The sequence below is a fragment of the Populus euphratica genome, unplaced genomic scaffold (genome assembly GCF_000495115.2).
Source record: "Populus euphratica unplaced genomic scaffold, PopEup_1.0 scaffold411.1, whole genome shotgun sequence".
In the NCBI taxonomy this organism is placed as follows: Eukaryota; Viridiplantae; Streptophyta; class Magnoliopsida; order Malpighiales; family Salicaceae; genus Populus; species Populus euphratica.
Window position 1 is genome coordinate 136,667 of NW_011500297.1, and position 23,115 is coordinate 159,781.

At 32.1% G+C, this 23,115-nt stretch overlaps 1 protein-coding gene across 6 annotated transcripts; it reads right to left on the bottom strand.

Annotated features, from left to right (window-relative positions):
• Positions 1–7,411: 7,411 nt before the first annotated feature.
• Positions 7,412–15,331, bottom strand: AGO6 (Argonaute family protein). Of its 6 annotated transcripts, none has more exons than XM_011009457.1 (23): positions 15,200–15,331; positions 13,955–14,205; positions 13,664–13,869; positions 13,355–13,573; positions 13,107–13,243; positions 12,851–12,948; positions 12,672–12,769; positions 12,397–12,568; positions 12,180–12,296; positions 11,996–12,103; positions 11,804–11,866; positions 11,578–11,691; positions 11,309–11,474; positions 11,080–11,192; positions 10,859–10,996; positions 10,625–10,755; positions 10,181–10,246; positions 9,376–9,439; positions 8,835–8,949; positions 8,677–8,750; positions 8,190–8,284; positions 8,067–8,098; positions 7,412–7,955 (listed from the first exon to the last, which is right to left on the bottom strand). In XM_011009457.1, the coding sequence occupies exons 2-23, from the start codon at positions 14,183–14,185 to the stop codon at positions 7,780–7,782; spliced, it is 2,733 nt and encodes a 910-aa protein (XP_011007759.1). In that variant the 5' UTR covers positions 14,186–14,205; positions 15,200–15,331; the 3' UTR covers positions 7,412–7,779. The 6 variants fall into 6 exon arrangements, 3 of the variants coding, with proteins under 3 accessions (XP_011007759.1, XP_011007758.1, XP_011007760.1); XM_011009456.1 differs by having other exon boundaries at positions 15,161–15,331; XM_011009458.1 differs by having other exon boundaries at positions 15,139–15,331.
• Between the last annotated feature and the right edge of the window lie 7,784 nt (positions 15,332–23,115).

Genomic DNA, 23,115 nt, shown 5'->3' on the forward strand with positions numbered 1-23,115 from the left:
TTTTCCTTTCATTTAGCCGAATGTGATGTTTCTTTTCCTCCTCTAAATTTTTCTTCATTTACTTGTTATTTTAACTTGTTTTCATTCTATCCCATTTCAATTTCATCATTCTTCCTTCCCCTTCTAATTCCCCTAAATTCACATAAGAATTCTAAGTTCAAGAATCAAGGATTTAAGGTAAACTAAGGTAAAATTCCATGAAATTACTTCCTAACTTAATCAAGTAAGTTTAAGAAAACATCTACATCAAACATTAAATCCAAACTTCACATGCTTACCTATTGCTTTTCTAGCAATTTCTCTTCTCTTTCAAAGTTAGTTGAATTTCCCTTCTTAATTCCTCCTTCTTTCACTTGATTTAGTTATTCTTTTAATTTTTTTATTGTTTTCCTTACTTTTCTCTCATGTTCTTTTCTATTCTTTCTTTTTATATTTTTGCTTCTGCCCAGTTTGCAGTTAATAAAAGAGAAGGAGAGCTTATTTGTTCTCTTTTAAATTGCAAATAACCATTCTATCCTTAATAAGTATTTTTGTCTCTATTTAATGTTCCTTATTTTTTTGCTAGCACTATCGAGATTCGTTCATTTTAACCATATTTTATTTAATATATTTTAAGGTCTCTCATAAAATTTCAGCTCAATTCGATAGTGAGATTGAAAATTACATTCAATAACAGAAAACTAGTCAAATTATGGTTTTTTGTTAAATTTCTGAATTTCATCCAAAAATTATAAAATTTGAACCCAACTTAAGGAATCATATTAGAAGACTTTACATAAATTTTTAGATTTTTTTGATAATCTAATCAAGAGTTATGAATTTTGTTTTTACATGAAACTAGTCAATTTATGATTTTTCACCCAAAAATTTTATATAAAACTAGTCAATTTATAATTTTTCATCCAAAGATTTTACAGAATTTGTATAAAGGTCATTTCAGTCTTCTAATATAAATAAAAATATTTAAAACAATAAAAGCAACATGCGGCAGAAAGTGGGAGGTACCATGCTTTTTAAGCAACATAAGCAGCATCTCCTAATGATCAAATATTATCTTCCATGATAGTGATGGAAGCATCATGTCATCCTCTTCAAGGTAGTCGGGCATGAGTGCACTGAAAAGCAACAATTACACTTTGATGAACTTTTTTTCTCTTTACCTCCTTCTTTTCTCTCTTTTCACTTTGGATTTCACATCAACCCTTCTAAAAAATAAATGTGTTATGTCATTTTATGTTTATGTCAATCTTTATTCTTATTTTTTTAATTGCTATTTGTTTTAACTTTTAATGTTTTTTTTTTATATTTCATCCCTTAACATTTTATTTCATTTAATTGTTATATCCAATTTCATCATCATTTTTTTAATCATTTTCTTGATTGATTTATTTTTTTTCCAATTTAGACCATCTTTATTTTCTTTTATTTATTTTTTATACCAAATTTGGTTTTCATTATTTTGATTGTTATTTTTTTTTATTTTGGATGATAAGAAATTTTGCTTTGTAATTTTTTTATATTTACCTTCTATGAGATAATTTAAGTTTCATGACTTGAGTCATGAGTTTTAAAGATTAAACCAATTTAACTTTAATATTTTTTCAGATCCTTTTTTAATAAAGTCCCTTGGTAAACATGTGTTTAGAATTTATAATGATGACAAAGTGTGTTTCACCAAGTTTGGGTTTATTTGTTGCCTAGGTAGAGGATAACTAAGAGCTTTTATATTGTTTTTTCAATTCATGGCACTTACAAGATAATTTCAAGGGAGACAAACAATGTTTGAAGTGATTTTAGGAGATCTATACCCCTTCTTATAATTTTTAAGAAGTACATGAAGAGCATTTAGTTAAGGATAATCCTCATATCTATAAAGACAATCTGCATGGCCTAACATGTTTTTTTAGCCTTACTTTATCTTATTTCTTTTATAAACTAGAGATGTTTATGCAAGTTATATGAAGGGTGAGGATCTGAAAGTGCTTATATAATAAAGCTCTGTATCACTCTTAAGAAAGGCTTTTGTGAGGATCTTTATTTATTATGTTATCAATTATAGGTCCAGTGCAATAAATGGCACCCATTTCATATGAAAATCATTTACTTTTTTTTTTCAAGTGTTTTATAAGAATTGACTAGGGTTTATTGTCACATGATTCTCTTTTCTTTTGTTTATTTAATGGACGCGGATAGGCTTTAATTCACGATCTTTATAGATTGTGCTAACAGACAAGGTTATGTTTCCTCTTGTTTTAGGGTCTCTTAGATTTTGTAACATAATAGGCTTAATATTAGGTTGTTAACCTAAGCTACACATTTGGACTTCTAGAACTCCAGATATGGCCAAAATACCGAACAGTGCTCGGGCGGGAAGACAGATTCGGGCTTCTTTGTTGTTGCTACAATTTGGACTTGATAATGACCTTTTTAGATCTTAGGCTCCATATGAAAGTTGTAGGCCTATGTCTTACCTTTCCATCCATATAAATTGGACCTAAATCTGAGATTTGTAGCTCCAGATATGACCCAATTACCGAATAGTGTTCCGGTTTGGATTGCACCGATATCTCTTTTCTAAGTTTGACCATCTCTTTATCCTTGCAATTTAAGTTCTTCAAGTCATCAATCAATCCTTTCATTTATGTGATAGGCCTGCATTAAAAATAGACATTTACCACAAATTATAGGTATCTTATATTATTAGATACATTATTATAAAACATATTTTAGTTAAGGAGTTATTGATATTTCAAGTGCAAAATGATGATATAAAACCATGATTAAAATGCACTTTTAAGTACTAATCAGCGTTTCACCAAGTTTAGGTTTATTTGTTACCTAGGTAGTGGATAACTAAGAGCTTTCATATTGTTTCTTCAATTCATGGCATTTACAAGACAACTTTAAGGGAGACAAACAATGTTTGGAGTGATTTTAGGAGATATATGCCCCTCTTATAATTTTTAAGAAGTACATGAGGAGTATTTAGTTAAGGATAATCCCCATATCTATAAAGACAACCTGCATGGCCTAACATGTTTTTTTAGCCTTACTTTGTCTTATTTCTTCTATAAACTAGAGGTGTTTATATAAGTTATATAAGGGGTGAGGATCTGAGAGTGCTTATATAATAAAGCTTTATATCACTCTTAAGAAAGGCTTTCATAAGGATCTTTATTTATTATGTTATCAATTATAGGTCCAGTGCAATAAGTGGCACCCATTTCATATGAAGATCATTAACTCTCTCTTTTTTCAAGTGTTTTATAAAAATTGACTAGGGATTATTGTCACATGATTCTCTGTTTTTTTTTAATGGACACGGATAGGCTTTAATTCACGATTTTCATAAATTGTGCTAACTAACAAGGTTGTGGTTCCTCTTGTCTTAGGGTCTCTTAGATTTTGTAACATAATAGGCTTAATATTAGGTTGTTAACCTAAGTTACTAAATTGAGTTAGTCAAAATACAACCTGTAAAACAAGCTCCTTCTAATTCAAAAGTGCTTTTTAATACTTAAGTTAGCTCAAAAGAGTTGATATGAAATTTTTCTATAAAAAATTTATTCGATCAATATGTGAATGAATGTACAAGTTGTTAGCAGATATCAGGGGTGAAAAGAATGCCTCTTTAGGTGTTACCTTTGCTAGTATTTAAAGTTGAGGAATGTATTTGTGTTAACCCTAAAAGTATAGGAGTCAATGTGTATATTTATTTGTAGTGGGCTTATTCGTAATGATTTGTTACATATCATAAGTGTCAAAAAGAGACCTTTTAGATAAAATCATCACTTATACAACCATTTTTTGCATAAGGTTGATTAAGTTAGGAGTATCGTATGTCTTTTATAGATGGTAAATAATATACTATTATGATAGCCAACTTCATGTTATAAAGGCTTACAAATTCTTTGTAGTTTCAACTCTCTAAAAAAGAAACATCTTGAGTTTGGGTTAGCCACCTTCTATTGATGATGTGCCTAAACATGAAGCCTTGGACTAGGCTTGTTTCTTAATAGGCCACTAGTCTTAGACCTAATCTTGATCCATATGTCATATTCTCTTTTTTTCTTTCTTTAAGTGCCTTTACTTTTTTTATATATATATATATTTGTTCATGTCAAGTTTATCTACACATTTTATAAGTTATCCATCGCTTCACTGATTAGAAACTTTTTGTTTGAAAGAATAGGTTTTTTTAGTAAAAAGTGTTGTATAAACTGTTTTTATTTGGATCAATCTAAAGTAGCCTAACTCTATATCATATCATGTCTTATTGGATGAGAGGTGAGATTTTCATTTCATTAAATGAAAGGGACACTAATAAAGACCTGATGTAAACCTTGGTCAAAATTTTTCCCAAGTTACTAAAATATTAAAATCTAATTTATAGATAAAATGAGTTAAATTAAACTAAGAAAACTTAATTAGATGAAAAAGAGTGAAATTAAATAAAATAAAAAGATAATATAACACTGATTTGTTAAAAAAAATAGAGGGAATAAAATGAAATATAGAAGACAAAATAGGGTCAATGTGTAAATAACAAAAAATTAAACATAAATATCCCCTCCCACCTTTATAGCCAATAGTTTGCAAGAAGAAAAAAGGGGTTAGGGTTCTTTGATTTCTTCTTCTCAATTCTTAATAAAGTCACTTAGAAAAAACTAAATTGGAGTGATAAAAAAAGTTATTAAATAACCAAAAAGAGAAATTTGGGTGGTTTATAAAGGGATTTAATGAAAAAAAGGGAAAAGTGAAGAGAACTTGAGTTATTCTTACATTCTTGTATTTTAAAACTTGAAAGTTAGAGCTAATCTTAAATAAAGGAATTGGATTTGTTTCATTTAGTTGATATGCAAATTGTGTAGGTTGTGTTGGTTTATGGGTAAAATGAATTACTAATGGGTGAGTCATAGAAATTTAAAGAAGTTTTTGTACTTTTTTCTTATACATGTGTTAACCAAAATGTTGAGTAGGAAGGTGGAATTTGTTGATTTAATTAACATAAAATGTGTGTTAATTGTTGTTAATTAAAGGATTTAATCTGAGAGTGAGGCCTAAATTACAAGAAAAAAAAACTCATGTCTTCCCTTTATAAGCATAGTTCAACAATTAAAAAAAAGATTAAAAATTATTGAGTTAATTGACATGAAAATCATGCTTGATTGTGTTTATTTGAGATATGTGAAGTATGGGAGAGGGTTGTTTTGTGTGAAAAATGAAGAAAAACACATGGTTTTATTATTGAATGTATTCGACCTTAAGACCATTTTGGAGAATGAATGAGATTGATTAATTAGTGTTATGATATGTTATTACATGAAAAAAGGGGTTGGATGATGTGAGAATAATATGTTTTTTTTTTTTTAAATGGATCTTTCTTTATTATGTTAGATTCAGCCAATAGAGTGACAATGAAAATTGAGTTCATTTAATTTAATTGTCTTGAATGAGAAGAATTGAGTAAAATTAGGAGTGTTAAGAATTGATAATGAGGTAAATTGAAAGAAATTTCCATTCTTTTTTTAAATTATTAGGTTTGACCAAAATTGAGAATATAAAGAAATGAAATCTTGAACTTATGTGATATTTGTGTTAAATAAAGATTTTAGGATGTGTTTGCATGGTTAAACTACTAGGAAGCTTGAATGGAAACTCAAGGAAACTATCTTTAAAGTTTTGGCAACATTAGAAAGAAAAAGGGTAGGCTTGTTGAGTTATATATTTTTTTAGTATGAAAATATATGTTTAAATATGTTTGAGTAAAATTAAAATGGCTTATCAAAATGAAAAATCAAAGACAACATATGGTTGTTTATGAAAGGATTTTTAGATAAAATTCTTGGCTTGGGTGAGAGGATCTAATTTGTTTATTAAATCCTTTTGAAATTGTTGTTAAACAAGGATTTAAATATATAAACTTTTAAGAATAAATGTGGCCATAAAAGTTTGAATGTATTGGAAATTTTAAGAGTTCCTTGTGAATGCCTTGAAAATATGAACTTATTTAGAAAATATAAATAAAATGTATGATGGTTAACATGACTATTATGATAATAGTATTTCTATTAATATAAGAGAGGTTGTTGAATCAGAATAATAACAAGGAACAGTAATATGAGCATCAAGCAAGTGCTTTGCACCATAACCAATTATTCTCTTAAATTTTTTTATATTAAATAAATACAATTTTCTTTAAATATGCTATATAATTATATTAATTATGACCTGAGCATTGAAAAAACAAAGAAAAATAACTAGTTACCCTGAATGAGACTGGTGGTATAGGCTTGTTTAATGACAAAAATTAGTATTTGACTAGTTATTCTAAATGAGGTTAATGACTTCAATATGTATGACAACCAAGATTTGTATTTGATTAGTTACCCAAGACTAATATCAGTGACATTAGTATGTCTAACGAATAAGAATTTAATTGATTGGTTATCTTAGATAATGCTTGTGATATCACTATGACTGATGATCTAGGCACCTAACTTGGTAAAATTATTTAGAGAAGTCATAAGATTCGTTTGAAAGAGCAATTTATAATCATGTTTAGTTTGTAAAAATGTGTTGTTGAACTTAATAAAAATAAACTATATGAATTACATGAATTAATTATGTGATTTATTTATACCATCAATCTCATGCTGACTAATAAATGTTTTTAGTATATCTTTTTGTTTTAGAAAAGGAAGATATAATCTTGAATTGTTAATTTATTTTGCAATGTAATTTTTGGGGATTAATTTTGATATGTAAACAATGTTAGAATTAATGATACATGTAATATTGTTTAATATTGCTAGCAATTTACTCATTAAACTTTTAAGATATTATGAATTCACTTTTATATATAATAGATTTAAGAATGCATGGATTTAGTTATCGTATTGATATTATAGGGAAAATTCTTCTGGAATCACAGTAGAATAAAAAAATTCCCTCACTGGATGTTCATTAACCCAAGACACTCAGTGACCGTGCTATTTGGTTAAATAAAGCCTGAATGTGGCCGATCTTATGGACAGAGTCCAGAGATTTGAGCTTGGACCATCGTCTTTCAGATCATGGCACTCAAGATATCCTGACTCACTGAGCTTCGTTAAGAGGACCGCCTGAATGACACAAGGCCCAGGCCAAAATGGTTCGACCATTAACTATACACAGAACTGTTGACAACGAGCTGCATCTACATCAATAATTAATCCAATATCCAAAACCCAACTCAAGTCTACGAGCATGTCCATATAGTTAGAGATAGCAGTAAGGGTCTGTCAAGATAGAGAATTGAAGTATCATGTGCCTCAATCAAACTCTACGGGCCTTTCTAATAAGGTAAGCAAATAACAGGCAGTAAATATAAGATTATAAGTTGAAAACGATGGTGTCATAAGATATGAGGTTGAGTGCAAGAAATTTGAAAGAACAATTCCCTTAAAAAATGTTCATTCGATACAAGTAGTTCTTTGATCAGATCATCAACAAAATTTCCAAGGCCAGTGCCAGGGACCTAAGCACAATTACCAGTCAGGAAACTGAGGCGGATCAAACTATAAAATGTCAACTCATTGAAGTGTTGGACTGACTAGCATCACTACTTACTATCTGCAAGCGATTGGAAGCTTGCTTGTTGAATCTTACACCTATTTCTCCACCCTACCAAAATCACTAGGGTTTGTCTAAGTGAATCACATTCCTATCTGCCGAGTATCTACAATGTAGGAAAGCTAAGCAAGATAGCAGTATTTACAACAACCTTTCTGCAGCACCTCAGCAGAAGAACATTGAACCCTCGACATTTTCATGTAACCTGGGGAGCTCTGGAACAGGGGTACTTCCAACTGATGTCATGCTTCTCTGTCCTGAAGAGGTTTCAGAAAAATCCTCAAACTTCATAAACTGCCCCATCTGTGCTGCAGCCAGGTGAGCATAACATATGGGAGCCACTGTAAGGGAAAAAAAGAAAGAGAAGGATGGGTTCATAAGAAGTGATGAAGCATAAATTCATATCAGTGTGCCTTTCTGAAGACGAAAAAAGGAATGGTTGATGAAATTACCAATCGAAATAGCAGTGGTACTCCTTTGATACCTGCATAAAATAAAATCATATAACAATCCTGTCAATTGATGGTTTCACATTTCCAAAGTGGATATGCAGCTATTCAAAATTGAAGGCTTACACGTATGAAAGAGAGTGGACAAGATTTAGCAAGTCATCTGGAGAGAAACCAATCTCATCCAGCAAGACATGATAGTGTGCCGGCCTTGAAGTTCCCTGTCAAAAAAGGAGATGCAAAATTAAGGAAAATTATGGAATATTGAGTTATGATTATGGGCACAGTGATAAAGGCTCGCAGCAAATGCAGCAGTTTGGAGGACTAGTATCAACTGGCTAGTGACCTTTAAGCTTCAGAAATATACAGCAAGCTTTAACCACCTTATACCCCCCCCCCCAAAAAAAAAAAAAAAAAAAGGAGAGGAAGAACAAGAGACACCAACATAAATATGTGACAAAAAAAAAAAAAAAAATAAATAAAGGAGAGGAAGAACAATAGACACCAACATAAATATGTGACAACAGAATGTGCAAATATGTCATTTAATGACATGCATGACCACCTAGCACCTATCCAACCACGTGGAAGAACAAATGAAGTAAGAACATACAATCATGCCTGCATGAGCACACATGTAGAAATCATAGTTTCTAGGATGAACAATCTTTGTGTCAACAACTGTCCCTGGAAAGAAAGAGAGAGGGAGAGAGTAAACACATCTAGCACCTTGTAAAACATTAAAATAAACAGTATGAGAAAGTGTCAGACCAGGAGGAACATTTTCAGTGCCACCACCAGCTTGAAAAAGCTTTGTGTGGTGATTCTTCTGAGCCACAATTACTGTGAACTTCGGTATGTCAACCTCACCAAGATGTTGATAGGCCTGTAGTAACAAAAATTGATAATCTTGAAACTGATAATAATAAAGAACCAAAAATTTCTTATCCCGTTAGCAATCCAAGGGCAACCCAGAAATTACAGGCTCTTGAACCAAAGCCATGAATGCAGAATAGAGTGGAGAATTCAAGTAGCTGTGAAGTTTACTAAATCCTATCAGAAAAATGATGCTGAGAGGATTTGTGTTGCAATCAGAAACTCTATTTATCTAAATCATCGTAAATGAGCAACAACATACCACAGATCGAGTATACAGGTGACTAGGAATGAGCAGTTTTGGAATCAAGAAGAATCAACTTTAAATGCATGAAAAAATTGAATACTAGAAGTTTAATGCAAGCATATTATTTGAAAACTAAAAATTACTGTAGCTATTTACAAAAGATAGTACTGTATATTACTGTAGCAGAACCTTGATAATTTGCTCCAGCTCAATATTCAGCACCTGATTGAATTGTGACTCGCTGACACCATCCCTAAACAGAAACAAGGTCGTTGATTTAAAGATTTCAGTATTTGAAAACACACCATAAAGAAGAATGAATTCCAACAACAAATCCACAACATCTGTCAAAAGCAACAGATTGATGTTTGATGCAGAGATTCCAACAGAAAAATAGGCTGCTATCTCACCACAGCAAGACTTAAAAAGGTATTCGGATCTCATTGTGAAGCCATGAATAAAAACAAGACTATCTTCATTAATGATAATTCTTTGCCTCTCTGTTTAATCAAGTCCTCTCAAGGGAACCTGAAATGAAATGCAATTTCAAAGGCGTCTCTGGTACAACTGGGCATACCAGAAAAGAAAGTAATTCTTTTAAGGCTGCATTGAAGAGGTTGATGACAGCTACAATTATCTTGATGTAATTAAAAAGTCCAGCCATAGCAGTAAAAAAGAACACAAATCTAAATGAGGAAAACTATATTATGATAAATCCATGGTTCAGTGTTCACACTTCAAGCAAACACTAAGAACATGTCACAAATAATAAAAGGTTTGCTCAATAATTAAAATGTTTAAAAGAATCACATTGCAATCTTTATTCTGGAAGAATATCATTTGGTTATATACCACTAAAAACAGTAATGTAGGATGCTCAAGTTAATAACTGGAAATTGTTTCAATATGGTGATATCAGATTTTCTAACCATCTTAGTTATTTAGTCATGGTAAACAAAGCGCAAAAAACACTACCACAATAACATAGTAATACCTGAACACAATAATTTGTTTTGGTTTGTGCCCCTTGCTTGTTTGAAAGAAATCCACGAGTAGTTCCCTACAACAAGGTGATTCAATGTCAAGCAGAAATTCAATTGCTTGCTTTCATATTTAGCTAAAAAATCTACCATTGATTCTTTTATAGTTTCAAACTGATGAAAGCATCATCTGAGAGAATTGGAGGATGCCTTTATTAAAAATGTTTGGAATCAACCACCAACTGAATTTCTAAGAAGATAAAAAATTCTCATATTATGGACATATTTAGGATCATGGGCTGACAAATAGCAATGGATGTACGGATATTCTAAAAACAAAGGATTGGCAAAAACTAAAACATGAGTGTCATGATGAATACAGTTGGCATCTCAAATAACTGTAAAAGATTTTAAAAAGAAAAAAGACACTGTCTAGACAAGGATCTCATCTGTAATACCTTATTATACCATCATCATTCCCATTTGCTAAAGGCTTGTACAAAGCATCAATCATCTCCACCTTAGGAGATTGCGTTCTTACAGATGCTCTGTACCTAGAAATCAGTGGCCAGCATCGAGATCCAACAACCTCAAAATTCCAGAAAATTACATCAGCAACAGCATCCTATTTGGCACCATCCAAACAAATTGGGAAGTCAACATGACACAAAGGAATATCATGGATGAATTACCGCAGCCACTGATGGCATGTCTGATCGACCTGGAGAGCCATGAGAGACATCCATGCCCAGAATCATTGTAGGAGTATCCATTATCAATGGAATATGTGAGGAGTGCTCAATTGCCAACAGAGAATTTATTCCTCCTAGCTATGTAAAAGTGAAGGCAACATCAATACCATCCTTGAGACACAAATACAAAGATATTGTTAGCTACATTTTCCAATAAATACCTTAGAATTGATCTTAAGAAGCACATTTGTAAGATATTGATCATTAATCTTATTCGGGGACATGCACTGTGTAACAATGCCAAAATCACTGAGACTTGTCTTCTTCCACGGTCCTTCAAAATGAGAGGAAACACAAATTGGTTAAATAATTTAAACGAGCTAACTCCAACAAATGACAGTGGATGTTGGCTGGAGAGAGAGGGGTCTAGGAAACTGGATAAATCCATACCATAAATATCTGAGTTTTTCCTCTCTGCCAATACACAAAGAATAAATTCAGGAGGCCCTGGAAGCTTCTCTCTGATCAGCTCAAACATCCTTTCAACTCTAGCAAGAGGGTTGCCTCTTCTAGATTGTTGGTCCTCTTCGATTAATGTATGTGGGCGTTCAATATTCTTGAAGGATGTGTACATTTTTTAAATGAGATTTTTAAAAAGTGAAAGTTGATGGAACAAAGAAATCAAAAGAAGAACAGAATCAACAAGTGTTTTCACTTACAATGCCCTTTCTCCTTCCGCAGTTGATAAGCTCACGGGAGATGTGACTAATATCACAGCGAGCAGAAAAGTTGACAATGGCCCACTTACTGATGCTGGTGGGGTTTAAAAGCGTCTGCATAGCACAATTCAAAAGCTACTAAATCAGATAACCTCAGTTAATGCCCTCCAACCCCCAAAAAAAGGCAGAAATGACAAAATAATGTAACAGGATATCAAAACAGCACCTTATTGTTAAAGTTCCATCTCCCATTTCGCGGGATACAATCCTCACTATTACCAACCTTCAACTGTGAATTACATGGACACACATTATATTGTCAAGAACCAACTAAGAATTTTCTTAGCCTCAACCCCCCCACCCCCCCAACCAACATCCCAAGAAAAAAACAGAGAAAGAAAGAAATGCTCAAAGCTACCTTTGGGGTTTCAAGGATGCGGCCATCAACCTGGGTCATTTGTTTTTCTATAGAAATACCACATGAAGAAAGCACAGGATCCTCATCATAACAGTAGCTTCTCATGGCCTGAAAGATTACATGAAGACTTAGATGAGTCAGGATAACAAATAAGAAAAGCATACAGGTGATAAGGGATACTTACTTCATTCACAGTTTTTATTCTTTCCTGAGGCTTTTGTCGTGATTTTTCAACCAAAGATGCTCTTTGCACTGAAGATAAAGCTTTTTTATACCGTTGAAGTGAAATAAGTGAACAAAGCTGGAACACAGTGAAAAGAAAAGGAATATCTTAAAGAGTGAGATAGGTTTTAAAGTGTATCAGATTATGAACAATTCTTGGGCAAAAGAAATTCACAGACCTCCAGTGGCAGGTAGTTTGGACGTTTTGGTTTACCAACATCAAGGCAGGGTAGGTATGCAGAATAACCAAGTTGTATGCCACAGTGTTTAGTGAAATACTCATATACAGTAACATCAACAATCTGTGCTTCAACATTAGCTCCATCCCTGTTTTTCAGTTTCATATGAAAACTATGACAGAGGATAATGTTGAAGTTAGAGGTTCTTTTCATGGGTATAACTAATGAGAATGGAAGCTAAAATAAGGAAAAGCCACTCGGAAAGAAGATCATACTATTGTTGATTGCATGGTTTCTCACTCAGACCAATTATTTTAAACTCCATGTTGTTATGCTTCGTCTTCACCCTCAAATTTTTCAACATCCTTTTGGCCTGACATTACAGCTAACACAAATTGAGATTCAGACAAAGAGCAGTATTGAATTCTGAGGATTAAGTTTAGCAATTTCTTACCTTCACCCAATCAACATAGCGAGGTTCCCGGACATTTTGATTAGCTATCAGAAAATCAATTACTGGCCCAGGAGTTAGGATCATTGTAGTGGACACATCTTTACAAGAGAGAAAAGAAAAGGATGATAGCAACATTAATTAACAGTCCACAACAAAGGATTACACCGTTAAAAATTACAACTGTAATATACAGCTCAACTCAGACTCATTCAAGCATCATCTAAAAACAACCCAAAAGAAGGAACAGAAAGAGTACCCATGTTAAGAGACAAGCCACCCTGAGTGGTACGGAAGCTAGAATGGAAACCCTTAACACCAGTTACACCACCTCCCACATCATTGAAGTTCCTTGAATCATCATGAAAGAACGACTGCCTAACCAAAAGGCACCCCCTTTTTCACATTTCAAGAGAATGGGATAACACAACAAAAATATTATGCAACTGACCATAGTCAAGCTATAAAAGGAAAAAGAAAGTATGAGAAGTAAGGCAACTATAGAACCTGTTAGCTGCTTGCTGCCTTAAAATAATATCCAGCACTCTGAGTGCATCCTGAGTGCTATTGTCTATCTCAATTCCTTTGAGAGCAAGGGCTATTGACTTCAAAGGGATTTTAGCAGCATAGCTTATTTCTACCTTAAAAGTCTTTGACCGATAAGAGCGCTTTGATCGCTTAACAGCTGCAGGAGGGCTCTCACCACCACCAGGGCTCCCACTTTCACTACCACACCAAAGGGAATGCAATGTAATGCAGCACCACAAAAGATTAAAAAAAAAAAAAAAACCAGAGAATTGTGGCAAAATCATATACTGTTTTGCAAAAGATTCCTCGAGCACCACTCTGAACTCCGACTTGTTCTGTGGAAGAGGGCCCACAGTGTACAAACTTTTCTCCCCATCATAGGCAAATCTTTTACCAGCAAATTCTGAGGAATAAGTTTGGTAAAGCCTATCGATCAGTTTCCTCCCAATTCCCTTGCTTTCAACAGCTCTGTTATCTTCTGAGGTAATGGAAACCTGCAAATTATGCCACACACTAAGTTTCAGAACAACAAGATGGGGAATCCATGAGAACATAAGAGAAAAAATATGGTAAACATACAAAATACTGGTAAAATACTGTATCTGGAACATTGACAGAAACTTTAAAGTGGTTGGTGAGTAAAGATATGTGATGCCCACTAGTCCCAACCCCTCGCCTACTGATCATAGAATATTTAGGAATGGCTGATCGTTCTGGATGCCGAGGAACTTCAACCAATTCTGGGTTCATGTTTGCTGGTACTGACAGTGGAGGAGGTGGGGGTGGAGATCCACCTGATATTTTCTCCATCTTTTGGTTGAACCAACAACCTGAAGCATACATTTATGCAACAGCAGTGGAAGATTAAGATTCAAAAAGCATTACTATATGAACACTGCAGTAACATTTTCTCAAACTGTACAGTACACATTAAATTTCAGCATTGACACAAACAAGACGTATTAAAAAAATCAAAACAATAAAAATAAAAATGAGAGGCCACTGTATTTTGTAAAATGAGAGGCATAATGAAATATCTAGAAGATGATGAACACCTCAAACGCAAGAAGGATTAAAAAAGAAAAGAAAAGAAAAGAGATAGGCCATAACAGCTCCAGCGGAAGAACAAATTGAAAAGGGCCAAGATACTAATGTCAGCACTAAAGTAAAAGCACAGCAACAGAAATAGACAAGTATTTCGCTGCCCGCAATCATAAGATTAATATAAAACATGAGTTAAATAAATAAATAAGCAATTAAAGTACCCATTTCCGTAATAATCATACACGAATTTTAGAAAAAAGAAAAGCAAAATCTCTCAGCCACAAGAACAAAAACAAAAACACAAAAAAAAATCTCAGAATAAAATAGATATTGAATCAGAGCCACAATGGCATGCAAAAAGAAATTCTACCAAATCAACACAAAAAAGAGTAGAGAATTACATGCGGAAGAAAACGAGAAGAACACATTGCTGTTAATTTAAAAAAAAATTAATAAAAAGGAATAACAATACTAGCAAAACAGAAGCACAGACAAATTACTTTCAAAATCAATAGTTTCACTATAAATAAACAATTTCTAGCTAACAAAATACGCAGTAGCAAGAGAAACACCAACACCGGCATAATCACAGCAATAAAGAGCAATGCAGAGCAAAATAGGAAAAATTCCCACGCAAGACACTGTGATTCAAGCAAAACCAGGCCAGAATCTTTTAAAAAAAAAATAAGCAAAAGGTAAAATGGAGTTTAAAGTCGAACCGAGCTTGAGAAGAAATCGTACCCAGATAATCGCGTAAAAGAAGATGAGAAGAAATCGTACCCAGATAGTTTTTTTTTGGAGAAGAAGCGAGCTAGAGAAGATACACCGGCTCTTCTCTTTCTCTGCTGCCCGTCAATGCTCGCTGTGGAGAGAGAGGCAATGGAGGGAAACGATTCTTCTTGGGAAAGTAACAAGTCAGTGACTCTCACTGTCGTAGTTGTTTTATAAAATGTAATTTATTTTAAAATATATTAAAATAATATATTTTAAAATTTTATTTGTGATATATTTTAAAATTATAAAGAAATTAATTGAAAACTAAAAATTTTCTAAATTTCTAAAAAAATTCTGTGCAGCAGCTTTTTCTCATTTTTTTTGGAATTTTTTAATTAATTCTTTTAGAATCTAATTATTTAAGATGAAGTTTTAGATTATAGTAGAAATTCCAAATTAAAAGAAGGAACTAATAAAACAACAAAAAAATGTGTGACCATCCAATCCTAAAATTTTATATTTTTTATTTTAAATAAAAATTTTATTTTATTTAGTTTTTTTAATTATTAGGTTTAGGATAAAAGAAATAAAGTGGTTTGAAAATATGAAATAATAAGAAAATTGTTGGTTTGTGACATTCTAATTATTATAAAAGGTTTTTTATATCAATAAATATAATTTAAGAAAAAATATTAAAATGTTTTTTTAAAAAATAGGACCTAGTGATAATTTTTTATATGATGTAATTTTGTATTTAGCAATAAATTTATAAGTGTTTTAAATTGATATATTAGTTATATTATAATAATATTTATTATATATATTTAGCTTTTTAAATAAATTAAAATTTATTTTTTTCTATAAAAAAATTTAGATTCTAATTTTTCCATCATAAAAATTGATCAACAAAATTATAAAAAGTGACACCCAATCTCTTAGCAAACGACCGATAATATAGTGTAAAAAAAAAAACATAATGAATGCGATGATAAAGCACCCGAGGCATCAGGCTTGGCATTCCAAAGCAACCTACGCGTCGCGCTTGGGATTCTAACCCCAGGCACGCATGGAGCATAAGTCTCTTTTATTTTTTTTATTAAATCTTGATTGTTTTTTAATTTTAATTAATACCCTTTTTTATTTTTTTACCATGCATAAATTTTTTATTTTAATTTTCAATTAATAATCTAATAGTGTTTATTTTTTAATTTTTTATAATATTATAATCTTTAAAAGAGATTGTTGTGATATAACTTTATCTTTTTCTTTTGATATTTTATATAGATAAATTGTATTTGTATGATATATTTATAAAAAAAAAAAAAAACATTTGTTTAGCTTAAATCAACCTCTAAGATAAAATAAATAAAAATATCAAAATTAAAAATAGCAATTAGTGTTAATTATTTGCATATGCATTTGTTTTTACTTTTTTAAGAAAATTTAGTTCTCAGTTCATGTATTCAAATATTTTTTAATTTATTTTATTAAATATAAATATTATTTTTATAAATTTTTAATTAAAAAATAATAATATTTAAAACACATACCTATAACATTGGTATTTTTTTATTACATTAAATATTAACATGGAATCTTGTATGTGTCTTATTGGGAGTGATAAGGCTTCAAATAGATTTTATGAAATGAGTTCGAGTTGTTGTTATAAAAAGAAAATAGAATTTATTCCGTTTAATGAATCTTGATAAGTCTTTTCCCTTAATCCTAGGCTTACAAATAAAAGTTTGCGGAGATTGAAATTAAAGAACATAGTAGAAAGGACAATTTAAAATAAAAGTAAACACTAGCTAAATTTTTGGATAACTTCAAGGTAGCGTGGGCTTTCTTGGGTGAATATGATTTGCGACAAAACAATTTCTTGCCTCTCTACCACCTTTCTTTTCTTTTTTTATTATCATCATTTGGGAGTTTAAATTTTGAATTTAAGATGAGGTTCGCCTGCTAGGTTCTTTATATGATTTGCATGTTGATCCTTTCTCTTAACTAAACGTTATTGCGATTGAAATTGAATCTTTTTACTAGCTGTCAGCTAGTGAGGCCGCTTCTCTCCCAGCCTTCCATGTAAGTTGTTTTATCCCATCCTAACCCTATATGTACTCACCTTATCTATTTTCTTGCAGGTATTTTGATCTGCCTATCACTTTCCTCTTCTTTCTAGAACCCAAAGGATACTCCTTCATGACCCTGCCGCTGGACTACTACAACATTCCTCCTTTTAGAAAACTTTGCCTTTAAAGTAAGGGTAAGAATGTTTTAACCATGCTTCTTCAACCCAGACAATATCTTCTTTAAGTTGTTGTTCCCACCTTAACAACACCTTTCCTCTCACCTTTCTTCTTGAGAATTGGCTTTTCTATCAAAGATCTCTACAGGCCCTTGTTGAGACTTCTATTTGGTCTCAAAATTTGGCAGTCTTGGTCCAGGAATGGTACCTTTCTTGACCTATTTCTTCATAAATGAGATGTAGAACATACTGTGAATTCGAGCTTCCTTGGGAAGATCTAACTGGTAAGCCATTGATCTTACCTTTTTTAAGATCTTGAATGGCTCGAAGTATTTATATGCTAATTTCTCATCCTTGTTTCTTAGCATGCTTGACTATTTTTTTAATGGCTGGAGTCGGAGGTAAACTCATTCACCCTTTTTAAATTAGATCTTTTTTCTTTATTTGTCTACCTGTTTCTTTTATCTCTATTGCGTTTGAGCTAAGTTATGCTTAATTTTTGCAATTTTTTATGTCCGTTATTGTAGTTGTTCCTCTTCTACTTAAGTTTTGGTTAACCTTGGGGTATAATTAGTAAGGCTTAGGGGTAGATAACCATAGGTTACTTCAAATAGGGTGGATTTAAAAAAGGTATGATAACTGGTATTATAGTGATATTCAGCCATTATCAGCCAGATTGATCAAGTCTTAGGATTATTCCCTATATAACATCTTAAATACCTTTCTAATGTTTTGTTGGTTGCTTCTGTCTGACCATTAGTTTGGGGGTAGTATGTTGGGACATTAGTAACTTAACCCCTTGAACTTGGAATAACTCTCCTTAAAACTTACTAGTGAATATGGGATTGTTATTTGATACTATGTTGTCCAGTAGTCCATAAAGTTGCTTTACATTCTATGAGAATAAATTAGTGATTTTTGTAATGTTATAGGGGTGAGATACAAGAATAAAGTGGGCATACTTGGTAAACTTATCAACAACTACCATAATTATTAAATATTGGTTATATTTCAATAACCCTTATATGAATTGATATGGATGACCATGGTTTAGTAGGAATAGGTAAGGGTTATAAGAGCCTTGAGAGTTTAGTGTTTTCTACTTTTGCTCTCTAACAGACTTCACAATGTTTAATATATGTTTGCATATATGACTTTATCCTTACTCAAAAGAAATATCTCTTTACCTTTTTTAGTGTTCTCTCAAAACCCATGTGTCTCAAAGTTGGGCTATCATGAATTATATTCATGATAGCTTCTTTTATAAGGCTAGATTTGCTTATATAGACTCTCTGTTTTAGTATAATATAACTCCCCTAGGTTGATATTTCAAGGATCCTATAGTTTCTTTGTCTAGTTATTGCAGGATATTTTGAATTTCAGAATTAGTTTTATAACTATTCTTTAATTGATCAACCTAGTCAATTAGCGATTTAGAGATAACCTATAGTATACCTTTTCTTGTTGTGTCCTCATATTTAGAGATTGTATCAACTATTAAATTCTCCCTTCCTGTCCTCAACTTTACCAAAAAGTCATAGTTAATCAACTTTATTAACCATTTCTGCTACGTGGGTGTCACAACCTACTGCTCTAGTAAATACTCTAGGCTTTGTTAATCTATCTTAACTTTAAAGACTTGGCCCAATAAGTAAGGCCTCCATTTTTTAACAACAGTGACTAGTGCAAAAAATTCTATCTCATAAGTGGATAATGATAGCTCGATACCCTTGAGACTTTTGTTGAAATACGAAATAGGTCTGTCCTTTGCACTAGCACATCATCGAGACCTAAACCTAAAGCATCACATTCCACTATAAAACTTTGGTTGAAATCTGGTAATGCTAGAAATGAAGGGGTAAATACAACCTCTTTTTAACTTTTCAAATGTTTGGTCTGCTTTTGAATCCCACTTAAATACCCTTTTTCTTTAATAGTCTAGTCAATGGATCTGCAATAGCCCCATAACCCTTAATGAACATTCAATAATGACCTGTTAAACTCGAAAAACCCCTTAGTGATTTAAGTGTATTCAGTTTAGGCCACTTGATTATTGACTCCACTTTACTAGGGTCAGCATATACTTTTTGACCCGAGATGATATGCCCCAAGTATTCGATTTCACTGCTTGCAAATTTACATTTGGACTATTTAGCAAATAACTTGTATCATACTAAAGTCTTGAAGACCAATTTTAGATGTCTTGTCGCACATGTGCGGCATCACGGTGATCACCCATTATCTAGGAAAAATATGAAAATGTGGATGCATTTCTGGCAAATTATGAAGAGACAATGAATATGTCTCTTATTCATGAAAAATTGAATAAGAGTCGCTACCTAATATTTTGGTTACTAGAAACCCTAATTGTTTTAAAGATTAGGTACGGAAACTAATTGCGTAAAGGAAAGATATTAGCACCTAAAATACGCTCTACCTAAGATAGGCTGTATTGTTTTGTCTGATCAAATCTAATGTCTTGTTTTGTTGTTTTCAATTGTTGGTTTGTCTAATGTTCAAGACAAGCCCTTCTCAATAAGGAGGCTCTTATCTTAAAATACGGTTAAACCTAATCGTTCTATTGTCCAAAAATAATAAATTAAATATCTAGAATATGCATTATGTGTAATGTCATACCCCAAATACTAAGCGACAAACAACATAAATTTTTTATTGTTTTTTTGAAATTTTGGTTAATGTTCTCTTAACTTTAATAAACTGGTTATTAAAGCCAAAATGCATGCTAAAATATTATTTTTAGTGTATGAAAAATACAATATGAGGTTTTTTTTAGCTTTGAGACACTTGGTCGTATGCACAAAAATATTTTTTGTTTTTTTAAAAGTTTTGACAAAAACCTAGTATTTTAATACCGGGTTTGTATTTTTACGGCATAAAAATACTACTCGATATTAATCAAAATTACATAAAATATGCAAAAAAATTGTAAAAAAAAGCATTTGAATTTTTTTAAAAAAAATGGGTCGGGTCAGGCCCAAATACATGGGCTTAGCCGAACTTGGCCCAACGAGCCCTACCCACATTAGCTGGTTACTGTACATGGTAAGTAACTAGCTTCTTTCCGCCTGTAGACGTGAACTGTGAGGGAGAAGTGAAGGAAAAAGAAATGGCAGAGGGTTTACTTGGAGACACCTCAGTTGTCCAATAGTGACCAGTGGTGGCGCGGTGGTCCCAGCAGTGGTCATTTCAGCGGCGACCCTTTTTCTTCCCTTCTACGTATAGAAGCGAGAGCCTTTTTTTTTTGTTTTCTTTTCCTCTTTCCTCTCTTCTCTCTTTTATTCTCTGCCATCTTTTTTCTTGATTTTGGTCGCCTCTCTTTCCCTCTTTTTCTTTTCGGTTTTTTTTTCATCCTTTTTTCAATCCCCTTCCTCTATTTTTATAGGCAAAAAATAGGGGAGGAAAACGTGACTAGGGCGGCCACTCTGCTGTTGCCCCTCCACTGCCTCTTCAACATGTGGAAAGCGTTGCAAGTTGATGTCTTTTTAAAGTCATTAGGGGAAGGGAAGTGACACGACTAAAAGATTGTTGTCTTCTCCCAAGTGCAGGAGTGTCGAAGTAATAAATAACTCGGCAAGACCAGGGTCGAACCACAGAGAGGTTAATTGTACAAATTATAAACGACAATAGTAACAACAACAGCAACAATAATAATAGTAATAACAACAATAACAATAATTACAATAATAATAATAGTAGTAATAGTAGTAGTAGTAGTAGTAATAATAATAATAATAGAAGAAGAAGAAGAAAAAGAAGAAGTTGATAAGAACTTTGAGATGGAAAGATTAACGTAAGGATTAAACAATTATAATAACAAATGTCAAGGTTAGAGGTTCCACTAATTGTATGTCAAACAAGTATAGTATAAACTCTTATTATTCAATTGGAAACCACACACAAAGGAGGTTCTAATCAGATTATAAATTGTTAACATGATTACATTAGTCATCTTATTCGATTAATGCTACTACTTGTAAATCTCATCAAGCATGCATGATTATAACTTATGTTAACAACAAATCAAGTTCCTTTCATAGCTCAGGTGTCGCTTATACCATACAGTATGAACTATGAAAGTGCCAAGTATTTGTTGTACCAAGTGTTATACAACATAAATCAAGATTAGTCATTTAACAAGCAAAGTATTAAAGAGTGAACAAGATAACAAATACAAAACATGTTAGTATCAAACATTAAAGTCTATATTAAGTTTACACTATACTTATTCTTACACCATTAGTGTAACCTTTTCACCTTGACATAATAAACTTAGCTAGACATAATGAAAGAAAGAAAAATAAATAAACAAAATAAGAACATAAATAAGATAAGAGTTAACAAAGGAAATGAAAGGAATTGAAAGGCATAAACTTGATATTAAGGAAAGCAAAACATAAACATTACAAAAAATACAAAGAGAGAAAGCAAGAGCATGATCTTGATTTGGATACCAAGATGCCTAAATGCATGGCAAATGCCTCCTTTTATAGGCCAAAATTGGAAACTATTGATTTGATGACTAATTGATGAGTAGGTGACCAATTCTTGACTTGGTGACAATCCTTATCTTCTCTTGTCTGCCCAAAATGTTATTGCTAACGTCAAAATTGGAGCCACTTGAAAATATGAAAGTTGTAGGAAATTGTCTTAGCTTTCTTTTGTAAACAATTCAGTGCATTTCGACTTTTAAAACTCCAGATATGGCCAAACTACTAAACAATGCTTGGGCTAGAGGACAGATTCGGGCTTTTTTGTTGTTGCTACAATTTAGACTTAAAAATGGCCTTTTTAGATCTTGGGCTCCATATGAAAGATGTAGGTCTATGTCTTACCTTTCCATCCATATAAAGTAGACCTAAATCTGAGATCTATAACTCCAGATATGAGTCAATTACCGAACAGTGTTCCGGTTTGGATTGCACCGACATCTCTTTTCTAAGTTTGACCATCTCTTTATCCTTTCAATTTTAGTTCTTAAATTCATCAATCAATCCTTTCATTTATGTGATAGGCCTGCATTTAAAATGAACATTTACTACAAATTAAAGGTATCTTATATTATTAGATATATTATTATAAAACATGCTTTAGTTAAGAAGTTATTGATACTTCAAGTGTAAAATGATGATATAAAACCTTGATAAAAATGCACTTTTAAGTACCAATCAGGAAGTCAGTGAGAAACAGAGGAGAAAAACAAAATTTTCTTCCCCTGTTCTCTGCGTGTCTAAAGAAAGAAGATGATGGTGCCGTTCAAAACTGCATCGTTTTGCGTTTTTTGTTAAACAATGCATGAAACGACATCGTTTTGGTAAAAACGATGCCATTTCATTTAAATACAAAGGCGGAAAAAACGTGTCCATTTTCATATTAGTCCTCAATTTGTAATTTTTTCAATCAAGTTCTAAATTGCAATTTTAATTTAAAATCAATGCAATTACATCCTTGCCAAAAAGTCAACAGCAGCCCTATAGTTGGTCGTTTTTTTCACTTTGGTCCTTGGTCTTAATATTATGCAATTTAATACTCAATTGAGCAATAAAATTCAAATTTCTTCAATTGAGCCCCTAAATGGTTTTAATTTCAACCTTTTTACTTACATGCCTTTTTTATTTTGGTCCTTGGTTTTGGATTTCTTCAATTAAATCTCTAATTGGCTATCAAACTTCAATATTTATATAATTAAGTCCCTGATTTGACCAAATTAACTTTCAAA